At 39.8% G+C, this 15,687-nt stretch overlaps 1 protein-coding gene across 24 annotated transcripts in view; it reads right to left on the bottom strand.

Moving 5' to 3' along the window:
• Elavl2 (ELAV like RNA binding protein 2) overlaps nt 1-15,687 on the bottom strand; it is a 155,892-nt gene that overhangs the window by 24,493 nt on the left and 115,712 nt on the right. For all 24 annotated transcript variants that reach the window (XM_013116516.3, XM_021229618.2, XM_021229621.2 and 21 more), the window contains one exon: nt 13,132-13,235. In XM_013116516.3, the coding sequence (XP_012971970.1) occupies nt 13,132-13,235 (104 nt within the window). The remainder of the gene's footprint in view (nt 1-13,131; nt 13,236-15,687) is intronic.

Raw genomic sequence — 15,687 nt, 5'->3', positions numbered from 1 at the left:
CTCCCATCTCCAGTAAGTTTCCTTTTGTTCTGTAACTAGAGGACACACTTCTTCAGCACATTATCTCAGACACTCAAGTCTTCTCTGACCTATTTACACATACAGTAACAAAGGTAAACTGGTCCTGGCCCTTTGTGTTCAGGAAACAGTGTAGAGAAACTTCACTTTGGTGTGGGTCTGTGAACGGCTTAGTGAGCCCCACAGGTCACCATGGACCTCCTTAGAACAAGCCAAACCTGTTTCTAAGAGTGAATGATGTCTAGCCCAAATCCATTCTTCTTGTTCCTCTAATGATCAGGCCTACTAAAGGCACTTAGATGCAGAATATACAGCTACATTTGGTAGAATTTCCCTACGAATCTATTCTGTCAAAGGTGACTACTTGGCAGAATACATAAACTTCTGTAATTTTCAGATTTAAGTTTCTTGCTAAGGGGGAGTAATATCAAAGCTTCTGTGCCCCAGATATTCCTGTGTGATTCTCTCCTTTTTTCACTGAATGAAGCCTGTCACCTCACTGCAGCAGTCAGTCAATGCAGAGCTCTCTAGAAAGGCAGGGACACAATCATTCCCACTGCTCTCTGCATTCACTTAGCTAGCATCCAAATAACAGTCACATAAAGTAAGTGCTGTCTCCCCTACTAAGAAACCATGTCAAGGTCAGACTGCCTCACCTTATTCTAAGTTGTCTCAACATTCAGCAAAGGTAACAGGACACACTACACACTCAAAGGGCTTACGAAATTAATATTTAATTACAGATATATTCCCTGCCTAAGACTGCATAGCCATGACAATATTATCAGTTATTCTTCAATTTAAGTTTTAGAGTTTTACATGTGGTTATCCTTGTCCTTTTGAGGGGGTGAGGTGGGTAGTACATGTGTGATAGGACAAGGTAACATTTAAAAGCTAGCAACCTGGGTTAAAGATAAGATATTGGTAGAGGTAGTTGGTAGAGTGATTACCTAGCATGCATGAGGCCCTACCATGGATGCATGGGTCCCCGGTACCACATAAACTGGACATTGTGGAGCATTCCTTAAGTCTCAATACAAATCAGAAAGTCAAATCATCCTTAGCTACACAGGGAATCCAAAGTTAGACTGAGTTACACGAGACCATGTTTTAATGCAGATGATGGTGATGATGATGATGATGATGATGATAAGAATGATAATGCAGCTAGCAAACATTACTACTCAGAGACTAGTCTTGTTCTGGTGCCCTGCAGTACTTAAGGCTTTAAGAGAATAGGGCTCTTGAACATATTATAATCATTTCTACAAAGTCTTTTAGTGGCCCCAGTACTCTGGAGGAGCCTGGGTAGGAGGGTTTTTTGGAAATTAGATCTTAGTTTAGTAGTTTACACAGCGATTTTCAGGCCAACCAGGGCTACATGAGACACTTAAAACCACTACCATGATGTACCTTTAAAAAATTATCTCATACATCCAAAGACAACGTCCTAACAAATTATTTTCCACACTCAAACACATGACAATAGTTTTCCCAACAATTTCCCTTTAGATACCTATTTTTAAAACCGCAACCCAAAGACAGTGAGATACCTCAGCAGGTAAAGCACTTAGTGTTAAACCCAAAAACCTGAGTTCAATCCTCAGAATGTATACGTGCACAGTAATAAACCAACTCCTACAATTCGTCCTTGGATCACCACATTCATGCTGTGACATGTACATGGCCGCCCCCTTCCCAACACACACATTGTTTTTAATTCAAAAGTATCTGTATATACAAAAGGTAATACGTTTCTTCTCTTCTATTGTTAAGTAAACTGTGTACAACATCCAAGACAATGTTTGGGTGTCTGAGGTAACTTTTTTTTCATTCAAACAGTTAGAAAACTATTTTCTTTCCAGGGTAGCCTGGCTATAGTAAGCCTCAATCAGTATAAAGTATGCAACCAATTAAAACAACAACAAGCAAATGAACAAACAGAAAACTTCCATCAGCTGCAGGAAATAGTCTAGATTTAGCCTTTAAATGAGACAAAGTGAGAATTTGTGTGAGGAAGACATTTGTGTGCATGATGCGGGCAGAAGGATTTATATAAAATACAAAATGCTTCTAACAGAGCTAAAGGAGTTTCTCCAACATGTTTTTTGTAGATGTGATTGAAGTTATATGACTGTGAGAAATTTATTCAGTACCCATGGGGATAACATTATTGAGTGTTTGATGACTTAAGTCTACAAAGATAGCTCGCTCGCTCTCTCAACATGATCAGACATTGGAGAATAATCAGGGGAAAGCTTTCTTTAAATGAACTGATTTGCAAGACTAATGGTCTCATTCAAAGATGAGATCCTCCATTCTCCAAATGTCTATTAGACACCTGAGCTGTATATTCCCCCAAACTGCTTTAACAAAAAATAGTTACTGTACTCCTAAAGCTTTTCCTGTGGCAGTTGTAAAAATTTGACAAGAGGTTTTATAAAATACATGACAACCTTCACAGGACAAAGAAAGAGATGGCATCACAGCCATTTCTAGAACATCTCCAGAAACTTAAGAAGGGAGCAGTGAAAGGGGAGTCAGCTACCTTCATCTTTGTTCTGAGACTCTGAGACAAAGCATCCTCTTCAGACCTGACTTCACCTTCAGAATCCCATCCTGTGGTATTTAATTACATAGAATGATCTGGCACCAGGCCCTCTCCTTGGGTCTCTCTGATTGATAGCATCAATAACACTCACTAGCTGTAATTAACCTTCCAAATAGTATCCTCTTTGCTGCTGGTCGATCAATGTTCTTTAATACTCAGAGAACAAAGTACAAAGGTGAGAGGTAGTTTTAGCCTTCACCTTCACAGAACACTTGACTTTGTGGGTCAGGGTAGTTTGCAGATAATGCATACCTCACAATTTCTGTAAGACACTACTTAATAAAGAACACTTTTTAAAAAGTCTTTGGTTGTGACAATTTCTTACAAATCTGTGTTTGCAAATCTGAGGCTTCTGGGAAACCTGTATACTGTTTTCACATAGCTGTGGGGCAACACATTTACTTTGCAGGTTAAAAGGTCCTAAACTAAGGTTGCTGACAGCAAATGCTTTCTTTCAAAGCTATTTATATTATACTACAGTTTTTTATGATAATGAAACAAATTGATATTTGGAGGAAGGCCCTAGACAAAAAGGTTAAAAAAAATCAAGATACTAAGGAAAGGTGAAAAGAGGGGTGTGGGATGATATGAACATATAATGAATTATAAAATCATCTTTTATAACATGAGCATCTGCACAGACCACCATGAAAACCCATCTTAGATGCATGGGCTTTAAACAACCACAAGGATACACAGGCAAAAAAAGAATGTTATTTTACTTGTGAAGTATCTGATGATCTATTATATTCTGAAAAGGATTTAATTATCTGTGTGTGGGGAGGGGGCATCTATTGCTTCTTCATTAAATTCACCATTTTATTCATTGAATGCACATTGCTCTGCTATGAAGATCATTCACAATAACACACAAAGAGCTCTTGCTAGTTGAGTACACCTAAATGTAAATTATAAAGGCTCACTAATCCAGGCCACTTGTGGCAGCTGTTAAGAGTAATATTCTCCTTAGCCCAGGTCGCTGGTCAGTCAGTAACCCTTGGTGGCTATAAATCTGTATTTTATCAACCACTCCACCTTACTGATGCCGAGAAACAACAGAAGTTCTGGCAACCCCTCATCAGGAAGATTTAAAATCCATAATGTTCAAACTCTGGGCCTCGCTTTTAAGGATTTCCTGGAGAGCTCATAAAACTCAGAGCCACCAAGTCCTACTTACTGTCCTCTAATGGTAGTTTCTGAATGAGACAATTCCCATGTTGCAACTTAGAAGCATTTACAGGGATATAAAACGCCAGCAAATGCAAAATTGCAGAAGTAAAAGTAAGTCCATAGAATCCTAAGGATTTCCAGGAACTCAGACTGTCTGAAAGTTGCTTTTCTGAGCCAGGAGCCCTGAAGCCTGGCCAGCCCCTGGGAAACTGAAATCATAAGTACTGTTGCACTCAACCTCACAAATTGTGTTTAGGGAGAGGGGTGCTCTCCATGTATCCATAACCTTTCTAGGAAAGAAAGGAAGGCTGTAAAAATAAGACAGGCAGGAGACATCAAGTTTCTAAATACAAATAGGTAAAAACAATTCATGGATACTACTATTTTTCTGAGTCATCAGTTTCCAGAACCCAGTACAATTTCCTCTTTCTTGCCACTCACTTGGGGGCTCTTTGAGACTCATTAGCCACCCCATAGCCTGAGCAGGAAGGATTAAACTCTCAGTTCCTGTGGGGGGAAGCAGCTTTACACTAATGACCAAAAAAAAAAAAAAGAAAGAAAGAAAGAAGGAAAAAAAAGGCATGCCAGCAAGATCTGAGATTTATTGTCTTAAGAATTAACTTGAGCTCCAATTTATATCAGTGAAAGACACCATAAGCATCTGCCTCTCAGAGACAACTACAATTCATTTGAAAATCGAAACAAGTTATTTCAGAGTCCTATGACACTACTGTAAAAAGCAGGCATAGCAAAGAAAGGACAGACTCCTTGAAGTTAGCACCTAACTCTGCCTAACTAGCTGCACAGAACAGGGCAAACAGATCACGCTGCAGCTTTCCCCGCTATACCCACCATGGCCATAAGCAGTGAGAAATCAGAGCAGCGAACAGTCAGCAGCCTTACAGAAAAACCTCTGTGGAGGCACAGTTCTACAACAGCATGGAAGGTGGACCAGGGTCGGGTCAGGATGGCATCTTCTGGCCATGTGAGTCAGATTCAGATTTTCCTCTCTTACTGCTAGCTTAAAATTCAAGCCCAAATATATCCACATACACAGGACTATTATTATCCCACTGCCTTATGTAGTAGCTTCTTCTTCAGGTATTAAAAAGGCTGGAGTTGAATGATTCAAAGTTCCAGTCAAGTCAGACTGATTAAGTTCCCAAATAACGCCCCCACCACAAAACAAGCAAGCGAGCGAGCAAGCAAACAGAAACAGCAACAATTCCCTCGCGCCCCCCCCCAGTGTTCAAATATTACTTTCATGCCCGTCCCCTCACTTCCAGATAGGTGTACTCAAAAGGCCTACTCTTTTACTCCAATGGTGGTAGCTCTAAAAGCTTAAGGTCTCCAGACTGGCTACAGAGAGAAGCTGCCAGTATTCTCCAGGCTAGAGTCACAGAAATAAGTGAAGCCAACTTCCAGGACCATGATATTCCTGCAGGGCATGCTTGAGCAACAAAATGACCCACCTACTTCCTCCTGAGGAAGACAGGTTCAGTCGACTGCTGACACTTCTACCATCGCCACACTCCATGGCCCGCTGTGTGGCAGGTGGGCTAACAGCAAGAGAACTGGGGATGCTGCCACCGGGACCTGCCCCACCCTATCTTCTCTATGAGCTTAGCTGGGGATGCTGCCACTGGGACATGTCCCCCTTCCCCCCATCTTCTCTATGAGCTTAGCTTTGGCTCCAGCATCTTAGAAAATGCTGTCCAAAGAATATCTGTTCAAAGAATGGAAAGTTACTGGGGATTCGCAAATGTCCACCTAACTCTCAGCTTGCTAAAAAAGACTAGAGGGTGACAAACAGGTCTGGACCCTCTGGCTATATACTCACATGTGGACAAAGCTAGGCAAGAAAGAAATCATGTGTAGGCTTTGATGAAGCAGGCTGTGAAATACACGGAGGAGTCTTAGCAGGGATCATTCTTGTGCATTCCTGAGAATTTCTCCAGCAGCAGGTTTCTCCCTAAGCCCACAATGGTTTCCTCTATCAAGACATCTCTTTCATTGCTCTCTCCCCTTCCTTCCTCCAACTTGGCCTTCTTGATCTCTCATGTTCCCACCCCCATCCCCTCATTTCTACTCCCTTGCCAGTTTACACGGGAGATCTCAACTATTTTCTCTTTCTAGGGCATTCCATGTCTGTCCCTCTTAGGGTTCCCCTTTTTACCTAACATCTCTGGGGTTGTGGGTTGTAGCCTGGTTATCATTTGCTTTACATCTAATATCCACTTACGAGAGAATACATACTCTGTCTTTCTGGGTCTGGGTTACCTCACTTGGGGGTGTTTTTTTTTTTTCTAGTTCATTCATTTGCCTGCAAATTTCAAGATGTCATTGTTTTTTAGTGATGAGTAATACTCGATTGTGTAAATGTATCACATAACTTTTGGCCATTCTTCAGTTGATGGATATCTTGTTTCCAGGTTCTGGGTATTACAAATAATGTTGCTATGAACATAGTTGAACAGATGTCCTTGTGGTATTACTGTGCATCCTTAGGGTATATGCCCAGGAGTGATATTGTCATTGTTCAGTTTTCACTGTTGTTCCATTTCTAGAATGCACCCTTTCCCCCACCTTTTGTCTTTTCTTATTGTTTAGTTGGCTTGGCAATGGACAAAGTTCTGAAGAAATGAAATAAATGATGTTTATTAGGCTAGAACTCATAGGTGGTCAGCAAATTTAAGAACTGTACTTCAAATGATTATTTCCAAGGTTTGAAATCTTTTCAAGGATAGAGAAATAATGGTCTACAGATAAGTTTGAAATGAAGGAACACTGCATGATGTAATTCACAAATTCTACACTTTGACTATCACCAAAAATAAAGTACTCCAGCCAGAAAATTACTAGGTGGCTTGAGATGCTCAGACATATATAGAATCTAGACACAAATAAATGTTCTCTTGGAATGAACATCAAAATCCATTCCCATCACTGTTACTCCCCAAACTCTGGCAGATCTCTGTTACCTGCAGGAAAAATGTCTCCTTTACAGAGTGTTCTTACCTTCCAAGCAACTGCGGTCATTTCAGGATCATTTGTACATTGCACCAGCAAGTTCTATATGGTTCCTCTAATACTTGCTTTCCAATTCCCACACCCTAGACATGCATGAACAGTCAACAATACAGCATTCGTCCTAAACCTCCCAGAACCATGCTGCCAGCCATTGTAGCAGAGCACTTGCCAACTGGCAAGTCCTCAGCACTGCTTCCACCACGTCCTCTCCTCCTACTCTATATTAGGATCAGATTATGTAATATAGAGAGAATGTTTCCTAATAGTCAGAATGTCATGCAACGATTTACAATGGTAAACGAAACCCAACACCACCCCAGTCATCGTGTGGCAAAAGGAGGCTGCACAAAGCAAAGGGTTTCCCAGCACAAGCTGCACTAAGTACAATTACAACTGGTAGAGGACGTCAAAACAGTCAAGCCCTCAGGAAGGAATGCTGATTTCCATAACCAAATCATCCCACAGTGAAGCACTGGTTTACCAAAACCTGGACTGGGAGGCAGAGGCACTAATATTCTGACCTCAAGGGACTACAGAAAGACACATAAGTACAAAGTAAATATTGGTATGAATTACTACCATAAGTTTATCTATCAGTTGCACGCTGAATATCTACTACCTGAAATGATTCAAACCGGAAGTGTTTTAGGGACTGGAGAGTGACTCAGTATAAGTATATAAGTATAAGGACTTAAAGTTTGGAGTACCCAAAACCCCTGTAAAAAGCTGGCTAGGCCCAGAGGCCATTGGTAACTCTGGCACTCAAGAGACACATTAGCTACCAATTCTAATCAAATTGACAAGCTCTGGGTTCAATGAGACAACCTGGCTCAAGAAGTAAAGGGAAGAGTGAATTGAGGATGACATCTCACACTACCTTTAAGCTTCCATATGTGCTCGCGCTCTCTGTCTCTGTCTCTGTCTCTCTGTCTCTGTCTCTGTCTGTCTGTCTCTCTGTCTGTCTGTCTCTCTCTCTCTCTCTCTCTCTCTCTCTCTCTCTCTCACTCACTCTCACACACACACACAGTGGACTGGATGTCAGTTCTTTCCCGATTTTTAAAAATATTTTCATATGCTCAGTAAGGTATCTGGGAATAGGGCCCATTCACATTTTATACACACCATGATCAACAGCCTGAAGGGCACGTTACAGGTTATTTCTAAGAATTCTGTGCATGGAACAGTGTCATGTTGTGGACTCATCAGGTCAACATCCTAAGGCCTCAAATTTTGGACCACAGTTTAGATTTCTTGGTTTGGGAGGTCAAGCTCCAAGTCAGTCACAGATACACATGGAAGTTAAACAGTTAAAAGAAAAGATTTCAGAAACAGAGGCTTCTGGTTACATGTTAAGATTCCAACTCTTGGCTGAACAGGTGAGAAAAATGAAATGTGACATTTTATAATTTTTAATTGAGGAAACAGGAAAAAGTATAAATCTTTAAGAAAAAACTGGAAAGCAATATAGAGGCTCAGAATAAAGGTTTATTATATTATCTTAATCACTGCCAAACTGAACGCTTTAAGGAATAGGTATTATTAATATTTAGTACTCTAATTTTTATAACAGAATTTTCCATATGTACTTAAACAGTAGTTTAATTTTTTTAATAAAGGTATTTCATATTTCAGATAGTAGTTAATAATTTTTAGGTAAAAGCAAGTTTTAGCCTGCTATATGCTTGAATAATTATCGGAAAAATGGAATAAAGGTAGCACTTTTCCATGCTGGCCATACTTCCACAGATTTCTCAGATGTAAAGACTGTTTCTCAGGAGTAGTATCTAACCATAACAAAAGATTATTTTCCAGTGACAGAGATCACATTCTTGAAAATAAAGCTTCTTATGGCCTGCTATTACAGAGTATTATCCCAGAAGAGAGACATGGGAAACATGCTGAGTCAGGTGTTCAGATCACTGTGCACAATCACCCATCCTGCATGTGTCTAGTGAATACACAGGCACTTCAGAAATGAATGATTTTACTTTGTAAAAGAAGCATTTTTCTTCTACTCCTGAGTTGAAGTCTGATACATTAATCTAGACATAGGGCAAATGTACTGGCTTTAAATTGTGTGTTTTATATATTATTCAAATCTTATCAATATACAAGGTTCCCTAAAAACAAGTCAGGAAAGGGCATTAAGACTGACAGTCAACAAGCACCAAGCTCCTGAGCAGTCCACAGACAGGTTCTTGTGGACAACGGAGGGCTACTGATCAAAGACACTACTATGAATATAAGTTTGTATACTGCCTTCAAATATATTGGACCTCTACCATTTGAGCTGTATAGAATCTACACTTTTTCTCTACCCTACCTAACGTAAGACATGAACATTTGGGAACAGTCACACTTTATCTACTATATCAATATACAGGACAATATGGGCAAGGTTTAGTCCACAGTGTACCTCCATGCTGCTGACAGATCCATCACTTGTTACTAGCAAGGGGTGTTGTAAGCACATTTCCCCAGCAGGAGCACAAAGATCCAGAAAAGTGATTCATCACATTGAAGGTTAAGCATCATCAGTGCTGCTCAAAATAAAGTGATACCATTCTCTTAGGACTTTCTGATTCTAAGATGCTCTTTCTGAAGGTAAAGACTGCACCATAAGCTACAAATGTTGACCACTGATCTAATATACTCAAGAAGACACAGACATTTTACTCCGGCTAATAGAACTAACCACAAAGGCTGATCAAAGCAAAAGCTACAAGACAAACTGAACTGTTCGTGCAAACCATCAACTGTGCAGAGAAACCACCCATTCAAAGACAGAAGCATGCAGGGCTGTGGCAGCCCACACCTTTAATCCCAGCATGTGGGAGGCAGAGATAGGCAGATCTTTGGGTCTGAGGCCAGTCTGGTCTACAAAGTCAGTGCCAGGATAGTCAGATACACGGAGAAACTCTGTCTCAAACCAAAACAAAACACCAAAGTTCACAAAATGGAGATTGTTGAAGCTCACTAGGGGACACTAAGCTAATATATCTCTAGTTCTGGAATATGTGCATCTAAGTCACTCTTCAAATGATTTCCATGCAAAAATAACTTTATATTCTCATGGGGCCTGAGAGACTTTTATTCACTGAAGAAACAGTAAATATATGTCATTTGAGATGCCAACTATTACTGGGCTGATGATATTAGGAAGTCCTGAGAACATCTAAGTAAGCTACCTTACAGTACTTCAGCCTCAATAATAAAAAAATCAGGAATTTACCAAGGTCTTTTTGATATGGTGGGTAGCTTGGAAAACAGAACAAAAATCAATATTCAAAAAATCTAAACTTTATAAACACCTGTATACAAAGCAGATATTTTCCTCTAAAGACAAACATGATGCAACAGCACATGCTTTGGTGGGTATCATGTACTGGAGTCACTGCTTTCTTCAACTGTGTAACTGTGATAATATCTTGCTTATACAAACCTGCCTGAAGGTCAGAGAATGGAGCTTGTCACTAGCTAACCATAGAGGTCTCGAGGGTTTGTACAAACAGACAGGAAGTGAGATATCTGGGCGGAATCAGGATATAAGCAGGGAGAAACAGGAACTCTCTTGACCGCTGAGATGTTAAGGAGGTTAAGGTGTGACGTTGGTTTGCTCTTTCTTCTCTGATCTCTCAGCATTTCCCTCTATATCTGATTCTAGGTTTTTATTACTTAGACCAATTAAGAATTCCATTTACATGCAACCTTGGCTAAGCTGTATAAGCACCAAAGTCTCCACACTTTCAGGAGTCTAAACTACACCTAGATCATGCTGATCCCATGAATTCTGTGGTTACATGTGGGTAAAGAGCACGGAGTTCAAACAGAGGAGAACCCAGCATGAGTTGGAGCAACCCAACAAGGCAGCAACTAAAGGCATGGTTTCAGAGTGACTATAACGAGTAAGAACTAGTAAAATCAGCTTGAGAGCCATCATCAGCCTGGACTGAAGCAGGGAAAAGACAATGGTGAAATAGCCTTCCAGGGAATGGAAAGACTTAAGTGTAACTTCCAGATCACACAGAAAATAGTGAACAAAAGGTAAATCACACTACACTGAGAGTTCATGTTAAGAATGTGAAACCTATGTAATTGGAAAAAAAAGAAAGAAAAGGAAAAATAGAAATACAAATATAGGCAAAAATTGTGCAATCTACTTCTGGAAAATGGTCTGATTTGCCTCTTGGAGAAATCTGGGCCAAATTGAGGATACCAGCTGTTATCTGATATTTTTGCAAGAACCAAATGGGGGCAGGGAAAGAAGTAGCCTGCTGCCTGTCCATCATCCCTCCTGAATTTCAGAAAGTCACAAGTAGCAGATGTCACAGTATAAAAGCCACAAAGCATTACTGTCCTTTCTTGTACATCCAGCCCAAGCAGCTGAGCCCTGAGGAGAGGAGGCAGGACCATGGGCAGTATGGCAGCAGCTGTCATCAATGGTTTCTGTAAAGGCTAACTACATTTATCTCATGGTGACCTGCTTCCTCTGCATTTCTACCTTTTTCTAGATCTTAGAGCTCACAGTATATCGCAAAAGAAGTGACTCACTAAGAATGAAATAAGAGTGATTATTTCTGGAATGAGGAAAATGGTTATTTGCTGAGATGAGCCATCCCAATCATATTTCATTTTCTTTTTAACAACAACTTGGGCTCTCAGCACTAAGAGCAATTGATTTCCAGGATTGCTGGTCATTTAAGTTAAGAAGAGGAAGCCTACAAAAATCCATAGGACACAGAACACATAAAACAGCCTGGAGGTAACCAGATAGTCAGCACCATTGTTAAGGGCATTGTATTATCACTATTCAAAGACTGAGTTTTTGACAAAGAAAGATTAATCAGGCAAGTGTGAAAAGCTGGGGGGAAAAAAGCAATTCAGGTTAATAAAAAAAAGGGATCAAAACCAACTTTTATCATCTTAAATTTCTCTAAGATTTTTCTTAGAATTTTGGTTGCATAATGATCAGTCCTTTTTCTGATTACAGGATGTATCTTCCATTTTCTTTATTAGAAACACCTAGAATTCTTGGACATCTTACATCTAAGTATCTTTGGAGACCATCATACAGCTTCCTTTAGATGAAAAGTGCTGACAGGAATTTTTCCTATGGGCCAATAAACATAAAGAATGAGGTGTCAAAAAGACCCAGGTCTAACAAATCACCTTAGCTGACAATCCTAAGAGAAGTCACTGTAAGCACAAAGATGACACTGCATTTCAAAATACCTCAAAAGGCAGAAAAGAAAGCAAGTCTTCTAGACAAGTCTCTTAACAAGATGGATGGCACAGTCAGCCTTGAGTAACCTCTTCTCACCTCAGACTTCAGTTTGGGCTGGCTTCCTATATCACAGGCTGAAAATAGGTTCCAACTTGAGTCAATTGATAGAGATTATCTGGAACACTATTTTGAAATGTATTTGGGAGCCACACCTGGATTCAGCGAGTAAATGTACCAGGATAGATATGAGATGTCCACACTGGGCAGGCGGGAAGAAACTGATGACAAGAGGGCTAATGGTGTGCTGGAGGCCACTCCACTTTTATTTGCTAAAGAAAAAGAAATCCATGCTGGAAACTGGATCAACATCTTACCCAGATAATCCAGGTAAGGGTTTCAAAATATAAAGCTGCAGAAAAGTGTCCATAAAATAAATAGCATTGTACATCTTCAAAGGAAAAATGGCCCACGTGCCATGGGAGCTTTGGAGTCCGTCTCCTCAGAAATCTGCTAGGACTGAGTCAAGCCCAAACCCCACTACCAGATCTAGCTTACTTAACCACTAATAATTTTACATTTTAAGCTAGAAAAAATAATACTTTATTATTCACAAAGACCACATGAAGTTTAAGTTGTGGTGTTCATAAAAACGGCTGTATTAGATCGTACTACACCCCATCTACATATGTAGTAGCCAGAGTCACATTCTTCTTGTATCAAGGGCAGAGGTGAGAGCTCTGAATGGGTCTTATTGGCTTGCAACAAAGCAAGTTCAATAACTACTGTCCGCAAAGGTTCAAGAATCCCTCAAGCAATAGGATAAGGATTCTCTCTATGAGAAGTACTTAATGTAGGGGGCTTCATACAGTATTTATCCAAGAGCGCTGCTTCTCTGTTTCGTAGTAAGTATCTACAGTATAGCCTCCTTTGTGCAATAAGCACAAACATATTATGCTGTGTGTCTCAGAGAAGTGTTTATGGGGCCCAAATGAAAAATAACTACAAATGAAACTTTAATAAAAAACAAAACAAAAATCCTGCTTTTTCTACAGGTAGATTTAAAAAAATATGAACATACTTTTATTGTTTTGGTTTGAAGTCTCAGTCCATTCAGAGTGTTGATAGCTTTCTCTGCATCCTTCGGGTCAATGTAGTTCACAAAGCCGTAACCCAAGCTCTGCCCTAGGGAGAGGGAAGGAGAAAGACATGTTAGTTCAACCCACTGGCAGGAGCAGACTTTGGTTTGGGCACAGGCTCTTCTCATTCACATCCAAATACTTTCTCATTAGAAAAGGAAACTGTTAATTCTTTCACAGATGTAGCATATTTGCAAATCTAAAAATCACTTAGAACTTACGAGATACTGCACAAGCCCAGAGTATCCCATTGCACACCACACACCTAATTCAGGATGTGGCAGCAACCCCCAAAACTGGATGCATCACTCTGCTGAGCTCCAGAAGGAAGAGACAAAACCATGAGCTTCACTTCCCCTGCATATAAAATGGAAGATGACAACAGCTGCCAAGAAAGAACCTGCCAGTGTTCATTGAATCGTACTGACACATGGACAGCACTGTGCCACTACACTTACTACGGGCAGTAAAGTAGTGAAGGTGGTATGTACTATGTGGGAATGTACTACATGATGACATTTTGGTCAATAATGTGCTGCATACACAATGGTTCTAATAGAACTGAAAAACATTCCTGTCATGGTGACATCATTACTAGGGTGATCTCACAGCACAACCCATAGTCATGTGCTTATGACAATGCCAATGCAAACAAACGTAATGAACTGGTCATATGAGAATGCAGCACATATGGTTTGTACAGTGAACACTTGATAATGGCTATTACTAATTAATGTATTTTCTATTATCCATTTAACAATAAGCATTTTAAAGGTGCCATGTTTTTGTATACAACATCCTCCAGTACATGCTTTATCTCAAGATTTACACCAGGTAATTGACCTGTATCATTTAGGATAAGAGGTCCACCTGCAATGTTCATAGATGACAAAATGGATAAACAGCACATCTCAGAATGGGCTGTCATTAAACAATGTATGAATACACTTTAGAAGGGTATTTCTTTAAATAAATACAACAAAATTTCTATAGGTATTATTCTAATCTAAAAAAGGATTACAGGAAAATAAGGGGATTTATACAGAGAACAGCATACATAATGAGAAAAGGAAAAGACTTAAGGAAATAACAAAAAACAAAAAGGGTTGCACAAGAATAACTTCCAGCCAGGCAATGATGGCACACACCTTGAATCCCAGAGTTCGAGGTGAGCCTGGTATACAGAGTTGAGTTCCAGGATGGGCTCCAAAAAGCTACACAGAGAAACCCTATATTTAAGAAAAAAATCTTCCAAGTAACTCTTGCTTGTTGCCGTTGTAGTGTACCCATGAGGTGACCTCTCACTTCTCATTCAGTGGCACCCTTATTAGAAACCAGCGAGGTACCACGCAGGGGGAAACAAGACAGCACAGCCCTACGTCAGGCTGTTCCCAAGATCAAATATTCAGTTGAGGCAAACTTTCTCCATTTCAGAAGAGACAGGTGACAAAAATGAAAAGTGTTTAGACAACTGACATTTCCTGGAAAACACCGATGCAAAACTCTGGCTCGATAGCAGTTTCATTGGAAAGTGAGGGATTTGCTTTAGATGGGTCCCCCAAGTGCTAGCTATGTGTCAGTATTAAATACAACCCTTCTGGTTACTCTGATGTATGAGTTCTTTGCCAATGAACAGATAAACACAGAAGGCCAAACATAACCTAGTAAGTGTGCCAACCTGTGATTTATTATGCTTTGGAGACCGAGAACAGAATTTGGGAAAACAGGAGCTAACATATTCCCTCTTACCAAGATGTGTTTTTCCTGTATGCAAAATTATCAACAAACGAGTGGGGGAGGGGGTTGTGCTTGGGTATGACAGTTGTGGATAGCCTAAGATGTGCAATGTCCTGGGTTAAAAGACCAGCATCTCAGAAAAAAAGAATTAAAAGGGAGAGTCAAGAAAGAAAGAAGTAGGTTCTTTTGTTTCCTTAGCACTATATCCAGGATATATATATATATATATATATATATATATATATATATATATATATATGTATGTATGTATATATATATATCCAGGATATATATATGTTTGTATGTTTGTATGTATGTATGTATGTATATGTATGTGTGTGTGTGTGCACCAGGCACACATGTGCATACTTTGATGCAGACGGAACACTCATACACATAAAATAGATCTACAGAAAAAGGTCATGTCAAACCACTGTAATCTCAAGTCGTCAGCTTTTTACCAATTTGAGAAGCATTTCTCACATGTCTACTGTACATGTGTGGAGTGCTCTCTTAAGAGAAGTGCTGTGACTCTCCTGTCACTGAGCAGGATTTAGATTGGCAGAACATAAAAAGAATCTGCACAAGAGACCAGCTTATGATGGAAAGAATATAGGATTTGCAGACCAGCATTCAAGTTCCAATCCAATCTACTACCATCTACCAACGAGTGACTTTGAAGATGTTACTCAACCTTTCAGAGCCACTACTTCCTACCTTGAAAAGGAAGATAATAATTCCTACACAAGTAGAATGCTAAA

Source organism: Mesocricetus auratus, unplaced genomic scaffold (genome assembly GCF_017639785.1).
Source record: "Mesocricetus auratus isolate SY011 unplaced genomic scaffold, BCM_Maur_2.0 Super-Scaffold_100014, whole genome shotgun sequence".
NCBI classification, from domain to species: Eukaryota; Metazoa; Chordata; class Mammalia; order Rodentia; family Cricetidae; genus Mesocricetus; species Mesocricetus auratus.
This window is presented reverse-complemented; position numbering and strand designations above follow the sequence as displayed.